The sequence below is a fragment of the Coffea eugenioides genome, chromosome 2 (genome assembly GCF_003713205.1).
Source record: "Coffea eugenioides isolate CCC68of chromosome 2, Ceug_1.0, whole genome shotgun sequence".
Lineage (NCBI taxonomy): Eukaryota > Viridiplantae > Streptophyta > Magnoliopsida > Gentianales > Rubiaceae > Coffea > Coffea eugenioides.
In genome coordinates, this window is record NC_040036.1 from 8,965,654 (window position 1) to 8,984,623 (window position 18,970).

Consider the following 18,970-nt stretch of genomic DNA (forward strand, 5'->3'; position numbering starts at 1 on the left):
ACTTATTTAATTTGTCACATCCATTTATCCCTAGATGTCTTTAATTAGGAGTGAGTAAGAAATCAATTAATTGAATTTCTGATCGAATTAAATTAAATTTGATTTATCTATTTCAAATTTAATCGAAACTTGATTTTGTTCTTTTTTTTCATGTGGTATCTTTACATTGAATGTTCTTAATTTGATATGCCTTAAGGTTTATGTTCGATATGTTAGAACTTATTACGAATGTATAAATACATATAGTATTTGATTTTACTCATTTAATATCTCATCAATTGTGAATAAAATATATTAAATGCCTTTCCAATAATTTACAGAGCAAAAAGTTACATAGTTCATGATAATATATGAATTAATCTTGTACATACTGTCAGTATGCTAATTAGTCTTTACATTATTGATACGTGATACTTATTTGGAGTTTATGAATAATGACCCTAGGTTCGTCTAAATTAACTGACAGATCACATGATGCTATATACTCTTTAAATATTAACTACAAATCATTTTTCATGTTTTTATACCAAATATGAAATGGACGGAATTGCCAGACAGACATTTTCATTTTGTGTTTTTTAATTTCTGGTAAATAGATTTATGAGATGCACACCAACACCAACACTATTTTATGAAATAAATCAAAAAAAATTTTTTTTTTTTTTACTTCCATCTCCTGGCTTATAGAGCCTTGTCCAAGGATTCAATCGCAATACTAAGGTAGAGTTCGAACTAGCAACGTACCCTTGGGGACTTGAAACGAATCAAACTTGTATAATGAAGACCAAATATTTAAACTTGCATAATGAAGAATTGCACCAAATATATTTTTTCCTTCCAGGAAAGTAATTTTGTACACTATTTTAGAAGATCCGTACACAATTAGGAAGTGGACTTGCGGCCAAAAGCACATACACATTAGCCTTTCTAATGAATCCCTCCCCCAAATAATACCAAATTCTCAATAGTCTAACATTCCTAATAGTTAACTTAACAAAACCCTTCCTTCCCGAGTTACCATCTGAACACCAACACTAATCCGATTACATGTAGTAAAATAGACTACCAAATATTATTATTGTTGCTCTAAACCAAATCAAATTCGTACTATATATTATATATAATTAGACCAATCCCTTTCACAAAGCAATTCACGTCCTCCAGCTCCAAGAGCCAGTAGGATTTGATAATTCCTCCATGTCTCCTCCGCTAGCTGTTTCCGATAATCGTCGAGGCCGTGGAGGTGGAAGGCCTCCCAAGCCACCAAAAGAGGGTGACGTTCGTGAGATTGGGCCTCGTAGCGATAATGGTGTTTTGAAGAATACAAAACCAATTTGGAGGAAGCCTAGGACTAAAGTTTCCACCAAACCCAATAAGAGATATTTTTCTTCGCGTTGCCTGCATCAATGTGGTCATCCTGTACCGGTTGATCGGGTGGTAATTAATCATCAATCTCCGGTGTCAAATTGTCCATGCTGTCAACCACTATCAGAAGTTGAAGTTCCCGGAGAAATTCCCAATCTTGATCTTTTATCAGATCGTCTTCTAGTGAACTTTTTCAAATATGTCCCTGATATTCCAGAGACCTGTAAATCATGCAAGAAATAAAAACTAATCTCTCTCTCTCTCTTTTTTTTTAGGGTCTCTTGATTTGAATTTGGTTGCAGCATCATCGTTTTTCCCCTTTTTTTTGTTTGGCAATAACAACAAAAAATTCGTCTTTAGCTTAGATGTCTACTTTTATAAATGTTGCATACACCAATAAACATCTGTTTGTGTTCCACAAGTCAACCGCAATTGGAAAAGGAAAAAGAAGCACAAGTTTATTTGCTCCATGCTACAAAACCTTTTTCACTAGAATTTCATTATTCGACTAGATTGGAGTCATTGGACAAAAGAATATAAATCAACGACATTTTCAATTACTCTAAATTAAGGAGGTATAACCTCCGTATCTTGTACTCTTTAAAATTTTTTTTTTTAATAAATAAGTTGGGTCTATGATTAAACGTCCCATTGTACCGCTCCTTTTTGAAAAACGGGTCAAATTAGAGTTCACGCTCAACCTTCCACTATTTTTTAAAAAACAAGTCCGTTTACGCCTAACCTCCCACCATTTCTCGGTGACTTATTCAAACACACACACACACACACTAATCCCTTATATAAAAAGGTTATTAGCTACTTAGTTTAATTCCAATGCAATGCAAAATTTTCAAATTTGTGACTATTGGAGAAGTATTTTGGCAGGGTTAATTAAGTTTCCAATGTGAGAAAAGCCTTCTTAAATTGTATTACTAGTAAAAACAGTGTATTCTGCACAAATTGAAGTTGTAATTGGACATACAAATTACATCGAATCGTAATAAGAGTTTTAAACAGTCAGTGCATTAATATCTGTGGCAATGGATTTATTTTAACAATTGGCTATACTTCGATTCTTCATAAATTTGACCGTCAAAAGATAAATCCATCACCGACGACATTTATTTAGTTGTAGTAGATTTATTTACCTACTGATCGCGGATAAATTCTGTTGTAATACATTTATGGTTTTCTCTCTTTCTTTTCTCTTTTTTTTTTGGTGGTTGAAGAGGAGAACCTTATAAGAGAAAATGGAAGAACTTAATTATTGAATTAAAGATCTCACAATTACCTGGTTAATGTTGCTTTCGATTAAGCTAAGGGTCTGTTTGATAACATACAAAAGTGCCGAAACTGAATCTTTTCAGACATTCAGATGTTTTGCGTGTTTGATAAATGAAAATCCATCTGCTGAATTTGTTAAACAGTGCTGAACTTGTGTGTATTTTTTTCAGCACAAAAATCCTAACTGAATGCTTAATTCTGATAAGAATCAATAGAATTACTTCAACTACTTTATCTTATATACCAAATCTACCATTGTTTGTTAATTATGTTCAAAATTCGTATCTAATTAAATAACCTGATATTCTCTATCTGACGGTTTTCTGTTTCTCTTTTCTTTCTTTTTAATGACTTTTACATCTTTTCCATATTCCTCATATAATATATTTCATCTTTTATATTAATTTGATTTAAAAATAAATATTGTCATTTTCATACCTAATAATTTTAACTTAATTAAATCATAGGTTCTATTTCTTTTTTGAATGAAAAGATATAAGGGCTAAATTGTCAAATTAAACTTATTAAGCATTCAGTTATAAATATTTATCAAACAGTATAAATAAGTTTAGTATTAAAATTCAGACATTCATATATTTCTTTTCAGTGCTTAAAATTCAGCAAATTAATTGTTTCAGTATTCAGAATTCAGACTTATCGTGAGTTTAACCTGTTCGACCCGCCAATAGATGTAACTGATTTTATATGATTCGGGTCTTCATCAATGCTAAGATTGACTTGAAAATGGGCCCGGTTTGGAAGGGGCTAGGCTCAGCCATTTTGCGTTAATGAACAAATGGTTCTGTCGTATTACATCAATTACACTAATCTATTCATGTTGAAATAAAATTCTTAGAGATTTTTTTTTTTTTTTAAAAAAAGAAAATTTCAAGTTTCACATAGCTCAATGCAAAATGCAAAAATAATGAGTTCGCGTAGCTGAAGATGCAAAATGCAATCTACGCATAGTGGAGGGGTGCAAAATGCAATTAATCCAAAAATTTACTACAAATAAAAATCCTTTTTTTTGATTGCCGAAATAGAAATCTGACCACATTTGGGTAAATAAATTACTGCAGAAACAAAACTATTGAAAGCCCGACTTTGTCACTTGTCCCTTCCGATCCATTCCAATTGAATAGTTTCCGTTTGGGAAGATTTAGCAGGAAAAAGGGCCTTATCTTTTATTGGCCAACCTTTTTTTTCGAAACATTTTCCCCCCAAACGGCAAGATACTAGTAATTAATCAGTTACTCCTACAACATTGAGCAACTGCAGCTCACAAGTCATCCTTAGCTGCCTGCAACAGCCAGGCAGGAAAGGAATCTTTCCATACAACCTCATTTACATTCCTTTTCTTTTCTTTCCGATGCCTCTTAACAGTTCACTCCACCAATTACAAAACCTACCTTCTCAGTTCATTTAAACCAATCCCATTGAATGGGGGAGGCTTTCCACATTAGCTCTGCATTACTGCAATGGAACAATACGTGTTCTAGTGCTTCCACTTTGTAGTTTGTCCTCACAGCACTTGCACAAAGCATCCCCATTACCAGTTCTGGACCTGAGTAGCTCCTTCACAGCATTTCCACAAGAAGTGTTTCAACTTGTGCTTTTTGGCCTAGACTCCATAGCTGCTTCCATACACTGGATCCCCATTGTTTCTGCTGGAGCTATTCTCTGTGTTGCCTCTGATTTTCCTCATTTCCTGTTGTTCTTTAGCTTGCACATAACCTGTTTTCTCTGTACAAGTTCCAGACTTTGCATGAATCCAGCGTAAGAGGAAAATGACTTACCAATTTTTCCAGATGATGGGACCGCACTACCAACATACAAATATTAGAATCAAATCTTTGCTTCTTTCAAACGTGGCCACAAGTCTAAGTTGGGGGAATGCCCACAGGAATGAGCGTTACTGTGGACAATGGAATCTAAGGAAGGTTGGAAATTGGAATATATGTGAATGTGAGTGCAAACATTACCTTTCTTTTTTCTGTTCGGGTGACGTGGCTTCACAATCTTAGGTTGATGTCCTGCGAACTTTCCTAGTCCTGGTGCCTCTCAAGTCTCATCCAGGCAACAACACTTGAGCATTCGTCAAAACAAGTTAGGTGAATTGATAAGAACAAAAGTATTTCTTCACAAAAAATTGTAGTTCAAATTCCTTGTCAACATGAGAATTGTATTAGTGGGCTATTTATCAGAAATTCTGCAAGCAATCTGCGGTCTCGGGCTTCTTCAAGCAACTTATGGTTTTAGAACCTTATTTTGACCTGTGGCCGTAATTAGAGTCGAATTTATCCAAATATTTTCATATAGAAAAATTTTTATATAAATTTTTTCTAATATGGTAGAATTTCAGATGCGCGGAGAAAGAAAGAGATGAAAACCCAGGATCTCTCAATCCTAATGCCTGACCAAAATGTTCTACATAAACATACGTGGAATCAAATATTTTGATCTTGTGTATAGTTTTGAGAAAGAAAAAAAAGTGATCCCTCGTATGTATGTTATTTGAAGTCTTAATTTTCTTTCAAAAAGCCTATGAGAATTTTTTTTATACTAACTGATATGAGTGCATAACCATTAATCTCCAACAAAATTTTTAATTATTAATTTTTTGTTTACATGTAATATGCATTTATTATAGAAAAAAACTTATATTCACATTATAGAAAAAAGTTTTTTTTTTATCTAAAAACCTTAAAATGTACTGCAACTAATACAAAACTAGTTTTCAATTTCAGTCGTAGTAAATATAGTATTTGGTTTAAAAAAAAATTGTGTATTCAACATTAGTTTTTTCATTGAAACTATTTTTAGATATTCTATTGATATATTTAATTATTTGTTATCTTATACCATATTATTAAAATATAAAGTGTGTTTGGATAGCAGATTTTTTGGGATAATTATTTTAAAAAATTATTGTGGCACTTTTTGGATGTGATGTGTGTGAAATAAAAATGTGATTGAAAAATGTATTAATGATACAAGCTAATAAAATTTGGCAAATAATCAACTATCCAAACAAATATACTCTGTTTGGTAATCTAATTGGGTGTGTATTTCTATCTCTTGACAGAAAAAAATGGCTCTTTTTGGATTTAGACTTTTTTTAAAAACTAATTTTTTCATCTGCAATGCTATAGTAATACACAAACAAAAAACAACTCCAAAAACACTATATTCATACAATACATCAAAAACAACTCCAAATATATAAAAAAATACACAACTACCCATCACTCTCCACCACCACGGCCACCACCTTACCGCCACCACCCCCACACCCACGACCCTCTCTCCTCTCTCTCTCCGCCCATCTTTTCTCCCTTTCTCCGCTCCTCCTCCATTTTTTCTCCTCCTCTCTCTCCTTCTCCTTCCTCCTTTCTTCTTTTCCTTTCCCCACCCCTCAATTTCCTTCCCCTTGACTGACCGCAACCTTCCTAGTCACGATCAAATCTGATCGGGACTAGAAGCCGCAACCAAGACGGTCGTGGTTAGAGTAGTGGCTAAAGTCGCAGCCACCACCCGCGAGCGAGAGAGGGGTTTGGGGTTGGGGGGAAGGAGGGGAGAGGGGAGAAGGCAGAAGGGAGAGGAAAGAGGGAGGAGGAGGAGAGGAAGAGAAAGGAAAAAGGAGGAGGAAAAGGGAAGGGATAGTGGTGGGTCGTGTAAAATTTTTTAAAAAAATTCCAAAAAAGATTGTAAATTATAAAAATATTCAAAAATATATTTTAAAAATACCTCTAAAAACAATCCAAAAAACATTTATAGTAAAAGTTTTTCATATACACAGCTACAATAAAGTTTTTGAAAAACACCTCCAAAACAGCTAATCCAAACAGAGCCAATTTGTAGTACTTTTTGGATATAATAACAAAAGTGAAAGTAATTAGAAAATGTATTTAATATATAACAAAAGCATTTTTGAAAAAAAATCTAGATAAAGCCATATTTAATCCACACATATATTCTCCATAATTGCAATCCAAACAGGATCTTGCCTATATGTAGTACGCACATGAAGCCTACGCAAAGGTCACTCCACCACTCCTAACTGCAAAGGGTAACGCTTCCACCAAAACAGAGGACGAATCTGCAGCGTAGCATGGCAGAAGGGGCGGTTGTTGAAGGGCTGAAGCTAGAGCAGCGCCACGGCAAGGAAAGAGTGAGAGTTGGGAGAGTGTGGAGAGATGTTGACGGCACCCATCATTTCGTCGAGTGGAACGTCAGCATCCGCCTCCTCTCCGATTGTATCCCTGCATATGTCACGGGCGACAATTCTAACATCGTCGCCACCGATACCATGAAAAACACCGTATGAAAGTCAAAAAACTAAATTTTTTGAGACGGTATTTCAATCATCTCTTTGTGGTATTCATGGACCATTTGAAACAGGTGTATGTTAAAGCCAAGGAATGTTCTGAACGGATCCCAGTGGAGGTTTTTGCCATTAAACTTGCCAACCACTTCTCTACTTTCTACGACCCGGTAATTTCATACTATCAAATATATCAATTTTGATCTTTCATACAATTATGCGATTATGATATTATATGAATCTTGTATCTTAAATTGTTATAGTTAAAAAATTCAGTTTTGATGTTTATAGCTCTGCCCTGCACTTTTTGATGGTCACCATGCCGTATGATGCATCTTTAATAAAACAGTTCATCTTTTGCTTATTTGCTATGGATCCAAAGAACTATTAAAGGTTTTGACTTTTATATGCATTTTCTGGAACATTAAGCAATATGATCTGCTTCGGTTTCTTCCTCTCCAGAAGGGCTATAAATTTGTTAAGCAAAAAAAAAAAATTTTTTGGGGGAGGTGGGGTTTATGGGTGAGAACAAATTTAGTGCGTTGACCAAGCTGCTTAACTGACAGGAATTTGTGTAGTAGTTCTGACATCCATTTCTGCTTCCAATCTTCCAATGTAGGTCACCACTGCAATTGTCAATATTGCGGAAAAGCAATGGGAGCGTGTCTCTGTAGATGGTCAATCCCATAAACATGGTAAGTTTTTTGAATCAATTAAAAGAACACACGAAGCAGTTGAGGATTTTTTTTTTCCGGGTTAATTACAATTCTGCTTGTTTCTGAACTTACCAATTAGCTATTCCTTGACCTGTTCTTACTTGGAAGTGCTGCAAGGCTTAATACTTATGTTTGTGTGTTCAACTTCTCCTTTGCATCATATTCTTTTGCTGGTTTCCTGCATTATATATCAAAATCTTGCTACATCAGAAGCAGATTACCCGATCTGGTGTTCCTATCTGATGCCATGCTTCAAAAATTACACGTTTTGGTACTCACTTGATGACTAATTGAATTACTTAAGACATGATGATCAAACTGCAACATCTACTAATTCTTGGCTCATTTGAGGATGCTATTCAACAGTTTTGTACTGTTGCAATAACTGCTTTATGTATTGACTATTTCCTTTTCAAGCTTTAGCCTATTGTCATATTTTTGGAGCTGAGATCTAAGTTTGGTACTACTTGCTTAATCTCAGAATCTGTGTTGGTGAGTAATAGCAAGCGTACAGTTGCTTTAATTCTTCCCACACAAACTATGGTTATTGATAGACTTATTAGCATAAATGATGTCAATATTTGTGCACATATACACAAACAACTGTGAAAATGATGTATGAATTTCCTATCATGTGCTGTAAAATCTACTTATCCTTCCCTGGTGAGAGCTCAAGCTACAGTCTGCTTTCAAAATTTAGCTTTCATTTCATCATCATAACAAAATTGAATTTGCATTTACTGCGAATAAAAATTTTCATTGCTACTTCTTTGCCGATAGGTTTTAAGTTTGGATCTGAGGAGCATACGACAGAAGTTGTAGTAAAGAAATGCGGAGCTTTGCAGGTGACTTCTGGTATTGGAAAACTGAAATTGCTTAAGACAACTCAAGTAAGTCATTCATGGAATCAATCTATTTGTTGCTGTATGTCTATTCTATCTGTGTTCTGTCATCTTCTAATTAGCAACATATTTGGTTTTGACAAGCATCATTGTCTGAAACACCTTGAAATTGGAAGAAAGCGTTTCCTTACAGATTTTTTCTTCTGGTTGTGCTTAAAGTTTTTCCTTTATTCTCCTTTTGCGAGTCAAATTGCCTTGCATGTTCAGTAGAGAATGACTAAGGTCAGTGAGGCTGATGATAGATGTTTCAAACCTGTCTTGGTCACTTCCACATGTCCCTAGTGTGCATTGTTGGACAACAAAGCATAATATTATTTTTTCAAACTTATAGGAAATAGAAATTCCTTTTCATGCTGCAAAAAAGGAAAAATGCAAAGTGAACTTCTTGATTTTTTTTATTCAGAAATCTGATTTCAAATAAAAGCAGCCAGTTGTACAATAAAATGTAGCACATGCGCAACAGGCTTCTCATTTGCCTTCTTAACAGTCAGGCTTTGAAGGATTTATAAGGGACAAATACACGATGCTGCCAGATACACAGGAGAGATTATTGGGAACTGAGGTCACTGCATCATGGAGGTACAACATGCCCTTTTACCTTAAAAAATGTGACACTAGGAATTATGTGAACTGTCCAATTTCTGGGTATTATGCAATCCCTAAGATTCTCATCTCTTTCTGTTTTACAGAGTTTGGTACTTAAATTCTGCCTAATAGTGGTACTTAAAGGTCCTGAATACATTGCTTTGTGCAGATATGCTTTCGATTCTCTTGAAAATATCCCTGTGCAGCCACTTTACTTTTTCAATAGCTATACTGGTGTGAAAAAGGTTTTGGTCGACACTTTCTTTGGCACTCCTAAAATGCGAGTATACAGTCCATCTGTTCAGTACACTCTATACGAGATGGCAAAGGCTGTTCTGGGAAGGTTCTCCCTCTCTCTCTCTCTCTCTCTCTCCCTCCCTCCCTCCCTATCTCTCTCTCTCTCTCTATGTGTGTGTGTGTGTGTGTCTGGGTGGATGGGTGGGTGTCTCCACCTTGAGACAAAATCTTCCACTCATATTTGGCATGACACTTGTTTTTACATGCTATTATTGGAGTTGAGTGACACTTGATATTCATGATCTCAGGTTTCATGATTTATCATCAGTTGACTTGAAGATGCCAAACATTCATTTCCTACCAGTTAACCTGTCGAGCAAAGATAATCCGGTCATTGTCAAAGTAAGATCACTGACTTTCTATACTGATTGCGATAACTATTGTCAGACATGCACTTGGGAGCACATAGTTTATGTGATAAAGCAAATTAACAAAATTGCAGGCTTGTGAAGAGACTGAGGAACTAGTCTTGGACAGTTGTTGTGAAAAGCAGTCATAAGTTGTATAGGAGGTCATGTTTTATGAATCTTATACTAAAATGCATCTGTTATCTTTGGCTGAAGTCCAACTTTTAACTTCAGTGCTTCCTCTGAACTTTGTAACACTGCAGTGGCAGTCTGGATGAGACGATAGAAATGAGAAATTCTGTTGAGAACTGATAGTATGCACGCTAGATTCATCTACAGATATGCTAAGCTGTAACTGCTGTTTGTAATTGACTTTTGCAGTTTGAAGATGATGTATATTTACCAACTGATGAACCACATGGAGCAATTGAAGCGAGTCTAAGCCGCATTCGTTCGAAGATGTAAATGTGTAGTGCCTGGGGAAAAGTTTTCCCTACGTTGCTGAGGACTTGTGCTTGTAGATATGGTCATTCTGACTGTTGTACATGAACTCCAACAGGATGCTTTCATTAGCCATCCAATTGTACATGACTCTAATAATCATCACCGGAATAAGCTCTCTATTAACGATTATGTAAATGTGTGTGTCAGCTTTTAGTACTTGGTCAGCAATGGTACAAAGAACAGTTTGTAACCTCAGCATCCCAACTCACAGCAGAAGTGATAATTAACTGTTTTTTCCATCACAAACTTCTGCAGCATTTTGTGCCTGAATAAAAGACACCGAAACGAGGTTTGTCAACTATTGGCTATATTCTCATGTTTCCTTCAGGTTATAATAACTTCAATGTCTTCGTTCTTTATGACCGGGCACTAAGCATTCAATCTCCTCTTAATCAGTTTTTCAACTTAGTGGAGTGAATGGTTGCTTGCTTGCTTGCTTTTTCACCAAACGTAAATGCTCCATTAAGCCCCCACGGGGTTAGCCACATGGTAACAACGTTCCCTTGGGACTTTCAGGTCTCAGGTTCGAAACTGCGTTATGAAAACGCCAGTGCACTTATCGTGCCTTGGTCGGGTTGGGGCGCGGGGCTCGGACCGCAGGGAATTAGTCGGGCCCCGTAAAGATTGATCCGGACACCCCTTGTGTCGACAAAAAAAAATAAAAAAAAATGCTCCATTAACTTTTCATGTCATGGAATCAGGATAAGCAAGCCAACCAAAAGCCGGTAAAAATGTTCCACGCTTTTAGTGACTTCTTTTCGCTTTAAAAGAAAAAGAAAAAGGAAAATAAAGTTTAACTGCTTTCCTGACGACCTCGTAGGGATGCTCCATTAACTGTTTTTCTTCATTGCCAGCGAACTGATTGAGGAAGGAATTTGTTTTCTTCTGCAATAGTTTTAGCTCACTACACACTTCCTCCAACAACTCCCCGCCTAGCTAAGGCTGCAGCACTTTCGAATTCGATCAAAGGGTCTCTCTTGCCTCGCCGAAGGAAGAGCACCTGTTAAGTCGGTAAACCCCCTCTAATTATCTATATGTTTTGCTAGTTAATTCCTTAAATTGGATTTTGTGAACTAGATTCTTCGTTTTCTTTTCAACATTTTTTGAACTTGGCTTTTATTATCCATTCTCCGGGAAATCAGATTATGAATTCAGGGGCAAACCAAGAATCCCATCAATCAAGAACTCAAGGCCCCCAAGCTCACCCCTTTATCTTTAAACAGAAACTCTTTTATCTACTATCAGTCTTGGTGCTCTTTGTGGCAATTTCTTTGAGTATCCCCAAAACGAACCACTACAAATCGCACCAACTAAAATCAACCCTCACATCACACCCCAATTTCCTAAACAAACTCCTAAGATCCTTCCACCCAATTGCAAACCAAAATGCCCCAAATCCCTCGAGCATTAGTCCCACTTCCCCTTACTGTCTGCTGTGGATGGCACCTTTCCTTTCAGGAGGTGGGTACAGCTCTGAAGCTTGGTCTTACATTTTATCCTTAAATAATTACATGAAAAAGAATGAACCCCCGAGATTTAAATTTAGATTGAGCATTGAGCAGCACGGTGATTTAGAAAATCTTGAATTTTGGGAGGGTTTACCGTTCGGAATGAGGAACTTGGCTATTGAGCTTTATCAAAGTAAGTGTAGATTGAATGAGACTATTGTAATTTGTCATAGTGAGCCAGGTGCTTGGTATCCTCCACTGTTTCAGACCCTTCCATGCCCACCAACCGGTTTTGGTGATGTTAAGGTTGTGATTGGGAGGACTATGTTTGAGACTGATAGGGTGAACGCTGAGCATGTTAAGAGGTGTAATCAGATGGATTATGTCTGGGTTCCTACTGAATTTCATGTAAGGAGTTTTGTGCAAAGTGGGGTTGATCCTTCGAAGGTTGTCAAGATTGTTCAGCCTGTTGATTTGGAGTTTTTTGATCCAGTAAAGCACGAGCCTTTGGAACTTGCCTCAATAAGGTCGTTGGTGTTAGGGTCAGAGACTAAGAACTTGAGTATGGGGAGAAATTTTGTGTTCTTGAGCGTTTTCAAATGGGAGTATAGAAAAGGGTGGGATGTGTTATTGAGGTCTTACTTGAAGGAATTTTCAAATGCTGATGATGTTGCTTTGTATTTGTTAACGAATCCTTACCATTCTGATAGAGATTTTGGTAATAAGATTGTTGAATATGTAGAGGACTCAGACTTGGAAAAACCTGTTAATGGTTGGGCTCCAGTTTACGTCATTGATGCACATATAGCTCAGGTTGATTTGCCAAGACTCTACAAGGCAGCTGATGCATTTGTTCTGCCATCGAGAGGAGAAGGCTGGGGTAGGCCTGTAGTGGAGGCCATGGCTATGTCATTACCGGTGATTGCTACAAACTGGTCGGGGCCAACTGAGTACTTGACAGAGGATAATAGTTACCCATTACCTGTGGAACGAATGAGTGAAGTGAAAGAAGGCCCATTTAAAGGCCATTTATGGTCTGAGCCCTCTGTCCAGCTGCTGCAAGTTCTGATGAGGCATGTAATTACCAACCCTGAAAAAGCTAAAGCCAAAGGAATGCAGGCAAGGGAAGACATGATCAGTAGATTCTCCCCTGACATTGTTGCCCAGATTGTTACTGAAAGCATACAGCAGATTGTTGATAACGTGCTCTAGAGTTTTGACAACATATTGTACAATTATTTAGTTCCCTTTGCCCAATATTATGCAGATGATTGGTTCTGTTGCTGACTGAGTACATGTTGAACATTGATCTTCTTAAGCTGCTGGAGAGTTACTCAAACATGTAGGTGAGTTTCTAGATAGACATTTAGTTTATTTTTTGTATTGCGAAAATACACCTTTAGAGGATTCAAAATCCGTCCAGTATGCAAAGAATGCTTATCAAATGATGAAACTACTTACTGCATTACAGCTAAAAGTTTAGTACTTTTGAAATTTATGAATAGCCAAAATGAGTTCCTTCTCTTTTCTTCCTGTTAAGTTTTTTTTTGGTTGTTGGGGGGGGGGGGTGGTTGAGTAGGGGTGAGAGGTGGTTTCCTGGAGCATGTTTTGGTGACAATATGCAATTATTTTTATACTTTTGTATTTTGGTTTTACCTTTCACCATGTAACTATCTACTCCTTGTTCTTTTAGGTTTTTCCCTTATTCTTCTCAAATTTTTTATTAATATTTTGCTTCACAAGTGATGGCACTCTTGCTAACCCGTGATTTAAGATATCTATTGTCAGCCAGTTTGACGCTGGCTGGGGAAAAACATCAGCAGAGTCTAAAACAAAGTTGTTGTATGATTGGGGAAAGAAAATATTTGTAGTATATCAAGAAGGTAGACAGATGAAATTAGTTTCTATCAGTAAAATAGTTGTATACTGGTAGCATAGTATGCTGGTTTAAATGTACGCTACAAGTAGCTCAGGACCAATTAAAGTTCTTGTACAATGTAATAACTCTAACCAAGATCAAAGATATGATGGTCTAAGCCTTCATTACTCCAACGAGCTTCCTCTAGCATATTCTGCATTGCATCATATGAAAATAGAGGTAGACAAACATGAGAAGCATGAATCGTTAAATCCCATGCACATTCATTTGTTCTTTTCAAGCCACTCAAGTATGCCCTTCTCTGATTCAGAAAGCTGTTCTTTCTTCTGCTTCAGAGTCCCTTCCAGCAAGCCAAAGTAATCTTTGTAGTTGCGCTTGTAGTAACTATCCAGTCTCTTAGACAAGGACATAAGAAACGTGGGATTAAGAAAATTCTACCAGAAACAAAGATAGACTAATTTTGTCAAATTGGGATATCCAATTCTGCTATTGAAGAAAATGTACCTCTTTGTCATTTTTGGTCTTGTTTTCTTCGGATTTCTTCAAATATTCTGAGGGAAAAAAATTGTAGCAAATAAGCTCTTAAAAAAGCTTCATTTAATCAAATAATGATCTACATGAGTAAATAGCTCGTTGGTATGGGAAAAATGTACCAACAAAAATGGTCTGCAACATAGAATTATTTTTTCCCATACCAACAAAGCAGATGTATATGTATATTTTTTGCCCCATACTTTTAAGCAGGTCGGTCCTGGAATCAGTTACTTGAGCAACTGTCGCAGCAGCAGAAAAAAGCAGCTCTCTTCTTCCCTTGTCTTTTGCACTGTTTATGTTCCCTTTTCTTTCTCTGGTTTCACCTCCTTGTATATTAGATAAAGCTGAAATGCTAACTGTAGCAGATGTAGCCATGAGGAGCTTTACTATTTCTTTTAGTTGCTGATTTTACATGCTTTTTTGCTTCCTTTACGAATCAATCACAACCACAGTTGCCTGATCTTTTATAGGAGATGATGGCAGTATGTTTTTTGGTAGTCTTATCATTCAGCCTCTCTCAAGTTGTTATCAGGACATATATGATGTGACGGAATTTGCTAACACCAGGATGTGTTTTTCCAAGGGCACCCCGCCTTCAGATTTCCTTCTTTGCTTGACTAGGAGACTAGATGTAAGTGGTAGACTTTAGCTCTGTGATATTTTGTGGTCCTGCATTTTATCTTCTTACAGAATTAGTACTAAAATGAACCAAGAAAAAAGATTTTTCCCCTTTTTTGTTGATCATTGGATATTCCCTTTTTCACCACAAGTCGCAATATTGTTCTACCCGAAAAAATTTTCTATTGTTGCATCAAAGGGAAAGATAATGTTAGGCTGTTTCCACCAATTAGGAAATTGAGATTATTTTGATGATATGAATACCGGCAGTCCTTGTGGAGAAGACTGCATATGTTTTTACCGAAAACGCAACCAACCCAACTGAACAAAGGGAAGCAGAAGAACGGGCAGAAAATATTGAGGCGGAAAGCCGGCGGAAAGGAGTGATTAATAAGAAGTACATGATATCCAGAAACAAACTAGAATTTGGCAACAAAAAGATTAATCGAACAGAAACATTATCGCAACTCCAAGTTCAGCAGCATGGTGCTTTATTTCTTCACTTTATTCTTTGAGCTTCTTGATGGTCATCTCACCATTTGAGCTTGGAAGGAAAGTACTGCAAATAATGATACTCACACATCAGTGGAAGCAGCGAATAGACTGTTGAAAGAAAACCAACCAAAAGTTAAATTCACCTTCTCAATGAGGGATTGATAATATGGCTTGACCTTCTCCACCTCAATCCTGACTTTACTTTTGCTGTACAGATCGTATTTGCTGTGTATAACCAGGCAAAACAGGCCATTTAGCCATATGCACTAAAATATCGAAATGAAACAAGCAAATTCAAATATCAGACAGGAAACAGAGAAAGAAGCACAAAGACATCCCTTACTTGAATATCTGGAGCCATTTCAGATTTTCAACATCCTCCTCATTCATCAGGTGCTTGTATGCACCAGCCTTGTGCAAGGCTTCATGGTTGATCGCAAACAACTAATCATTCGCATCATCATCCAATAGATGTCACAAAAAAGAAGGATACCCATGCAAATTCTTACCGTAAAAGGAATGGTATCGGATGATGAACAATGCTGCAGGTGGTAAGGTGGTTTCGTTTTCTTTGGCCACCTGCGTTATTTCATATGCGTTTTCTTGTTAGTGATCAAAGTCAACTTCTTGAAATATATTTGAATGATGTGAATAATATACCAAGTACATATAGTCATCGTGCCCCCAAGACATCAGAACATTTTCCAGCCCGCATCCTTCAGTATACACTCCATGTTTGGTGTTGTAAGCGGGGTTGTTATAGTCAGGGCTGTCCTTGAAAAACTGCATTGACCATTATTTTGGAAAAGCTTCTAGATCAGGTATGTATTAGAGGTAAAAACATTTGGCCATAAGCAGGCAGACCTCATGATGAACGATTGACTCATCAAATGCACAGCCGAGGGGAAATGTGTCACCTGCAGGACAGAATTTGCATGCATGCCTATGAGTTGAAAGTTCTTGTTAAGATTTAATAAGAAAGCCATCTTTGTGTGGACCAAGAAAACACTCACCCACAACAGCCCACTGTGGAAGCCCTCCAAAACTAGGCAGGAGAAGCACTTTGCCGAGGTCTGAAGTTTTGGGCGAGGAGATTGAGAAAACGGAGAGAATGTTTTGGAAGAACTAATCTGAGGAGTTGAAATATTTTACTTGTTTAGGTCTTGGTAAATAAAGAAAGTAGATACCATGGATTAGGCCAGTTAGGTGCAACCAATCTTCATCTGGATAGTCTCTTCTGATAGCTTCAGCAGTTTGGAGCAAGTGCTCCATCTGTGGCTCATCCAAGTCAGGATCACTATCATCCACGACATCATTAAGCAGTTCACAGCACTCCCATATGCTCATCTCCACCCTGTCCATTTTCTTATAAGCTTCCCTCATTTTCTTCACCTGCATTAAGTATTAACAAAAGCGAAAAAGACAGCGGCTGATGAACAAGTAAGATATCACCACAGGAGCCGAAGAACTGTAATTTGTTATTTACAAAGTCATAGGTCTGGTTAATGTGGCTGAGTCGATATAATTCTTCAACTATTTTCTTCCTTTCGGTTTCTGCATGATAATCCCTGCAAGACAATTTATGTCATGAAATTGATCATTCTTGTGGGAATCAAGAATACCTCTATGGTCAAAGATCGTATTTATATGATTAACAACAGCTACGGAAAGCAACTACCTAAATGAGTTGCCAAATGCATTGCTTCCAGGCACAACAAATCCATCATTTGCCGCACTCTTTGGAACCACGACTCCACTGTCTGAGAAGAGATCATCAGCGACGGAATCTGTCTTTTTATCCTCTACTTCAGACCCTGATAATAGAAAGGGAAGAGTGAACGTAACCCAAAAAAACAACGAAAAAAAGAGAGGAAATATCTAAAAACACAATACCATGGTTATGTTGCTCGGCGTTGATAGTCATCTCTGCTTCAATGATAAAAAGTGCACAACAGAGAGTAAGAGAAGCACTATTGCAATGAACCTATGCGCCATTGTTGAAGCTGACTATTTATAGTGAAGAGAAAAGAAGGCCTTATCCAAGAATTTCATAAGCTTCAACTCCTGAACTAGAATTTGTAGCACAGTGGATGACTCAGCTCGACGTGTATCAGCTGTTAGACATTATCTACTTCATCTCTGCTTGGAAACTCCATAATTCAGAGGATTGAATCATGCCTGATTTTTGCTCCATATCAATTTTTCCAAGTGACTTGAACGAGGGTATCCGCCAGATTTTTGTTGCAAGATTTTGCACGTCATATTGCCATTTAACCTTTCCTTTAAAAGGAAGAAAGAAATTTATATACATAAAAAGAAGATCACACGCTCCATATTTTCTCATTAATTTTCTTAAGGTTCATTATCCACTAATTACTTCTCTTTCTCTCTATCTAATTAATTTTTCTCCTATGCTCACTTACTCTCCCAGTTAGCGTTAGAAAGAGAGAGAGAGAGAGAGTACAGGAGAAAATTTTAATTATAGAGGAGAAGATGAGTAATTAGTGCTTAATGGATCTAGAAAAATCAATAAGAATATATGGAGTAAACTGATTGAGGATAATCTTGCCACGTGAATAAGAAGGGAAATGATATTAGCACTTCTCAAAAAAATCTCGAACATTTATTAATTAAACTTCATTTAATAATGCAAAGGAAGGGAAGGGGCGCCTGAAGTGTTTTGAAGATTACTAAAATAATTTTCTCTAATAAAAATCGTTCAAAAATTATTTTATTGCTAGCCATAAATTATATCTAATTTATTATGTAAATATGCATGATCACATTTGTTGCCCTAATATTTAGACATTGTTCTGAGCAGTTGGGATCCTCTATGCACTATTCAGTGTCAAATTCAGTAATCCCACTTATCATGTGATGGTAGAAGAAATTTAAATAAACAGCACATGACAAATCAAATAAATAGGACACTTGACATAAATATAGAAGTGACACTGAATTACCACTGGAAAAGTGGCACTGTGCGTGTTCTGAGTTAATTTCATTCTTACCAAAAAAAAATACTCCCTCCGTCCCGTTTTGTTAGTCTTGGTTTTTTTTTCACACAAATTAAGAAAGTTTAATTAATTTGGTTGAAAACATAAATTTAGATTAATAATTTCCTAAAATACCCTTATGCTAATCACGAAGAGTGCCAATTAATATCAGTTACAGCTAATGGGTTAGTATTGGAAAAGCTCAATGTATTCAATGTACTGGGTTAGTATTTAATAACAATGTATTAATAACAAGATATTTAATAAGGGTATTTTAGACAATTTGAAAGATTACTACATTTTTTAATGGAAAAGTGGACTATAATTTGGGACAGACGAAAAAGGAAAACAAGACTATTAAAGTGGGACGAAGGGAGTATAACAACACCAAAGGTTTCTCAGGTGAAGTGCCCATATCCAACCCCAAATTGGAAAGCGGAAACCAAATACGTACATTCCACAATACTATACCTCAACCACACGGGGAACTTGAATTGCTGTTGGATGGGATGTCATCCCCATTATCAAGGCCTTTCGATCCTCGGCCCACGTTGCGAGGCAAAAATTTAAAACGCTAGTTGTGAAAATATCTATGCACAGAGTATCAATTATGCGTTCGTATGAAAAAAAAAAAGAAAAAGAAAAAGAAAATCTGTCATCATTTTTATTTTAATTT

The 18,970-nt window shown here is 36.6% G+C and overlaps 4 protein-coding genes across 5 annotated transcripts; 2 read left to right on the top strand and 2 right to left on the bottom strand.

Annotated features, from left to right (window-relative positions):
- Positions 1-6,665: 6,665 nt before the first annotated feature.
- On the top strand, positions 6,666-10,519 carry LOC113761773 (uricase). Its single transcript, XM_027304902.1, has 8 exons — positions 6,666-6,970; positions 7,051-7,143; positions 7,593-7,668; positions 8,470-8,579; positions 9,079-9,170; positions 9,346-9,519; positions 9,722-9,815; positions 10,202-10,519. The coding sequence occupies exons 1-8, from the start codon at positions 6,761-6,763 to the stop codon at positions 10,283-10,285; spliced, it is 933 nt and encodes a 310-aa protein (XP_027160703.1). The 5' UTR covers positions 6,666-6,760; the 3' UTR covers positions 10,286-10,519.
- Positions 10,520-11,265: 746 nt separating this feature from the next.
- LOC113762414 lies at positions 11,266-13,296 on the top strand. Its single transcript, XM_027305863.1, has 2 exons — positions 11,266-11,335; positions 11,467-13,296. Exon 2 carries the CDS (start codon positions 11,470-11,472, stop codon positions 12,982-12,984), a length of 1,515 nt encoding a protein of 504 aa, XP_027161664.1. The 5' UTR covers positions 11,266-11,335; positions 11,467-11,469; the 3' UTR covers positions 12,985-13,296.
- Positions 13,297-13,636: 340 nt separating this feature from the next.
- On the bottom strand, positions 13,637-14,685 carry LOC113761995. Of its 2 annotated transcripts, none has more exons than XM_027305221.1 (3): positions 14,386-14,671; positions 14,156-14,202; positions 13,637-14,046 (listed from the first exon to the last, which is right to left on the bottom strand). In XM_027305221.1, the coding sequence occupies exons 1-3, from the start codon at positions 14,558-14,560 to the stop codon at positions 13,915-13,917; spliced, it is 354 nt and encodes a 117-aa protein (XP_027161022.1). In that variant the 5' UTR covers positions 14,561-14,671; the 3' UTR covers positions 13,637-13,914. The 2 variants fall into 2 exon arrangements, with proteins under 2 accessions (XP_027161022.1, XP_027161023.1); XM_027305222.1 differs by having other exon boundaries at positions 13,944-14,035; positions 14,386-14,685.
- Positions 14,686-15,270: 585 nt separating this feature from the next.
- Positions 15,271-17,261, bottom strand: LOC113763785 (inositol oxygenase 1-like). The gene is made up of 11 exons (XM_027307710.1): positions 17,192-17,261; positions 16,977-17,112; positions 16,785-16,866; positions 16,486-16,690; positions 16,312-16,371; positions 16,163-16,215; positions 15,959-16,081; positions 15,808-15,877; positions 15,642-15,720; positions 15,442-15,523; positions 15,271-15,362 (listed from the first exon to the last, which is right to left on the bottom strand). Exons 1-11 carry the CDS (start codon positions 17,220-17,222, stop codon positions 15,336-15,338), a joined length of 948 nt encoding a protein of 315 aa, XP_027163511.1. The 5' UTR covers positions 17,223-17,261; the 3' UTR covers positions 15,271-15,335.
- Positions 17,262-18,970: the final 1,709 nt, after the last annotated feature.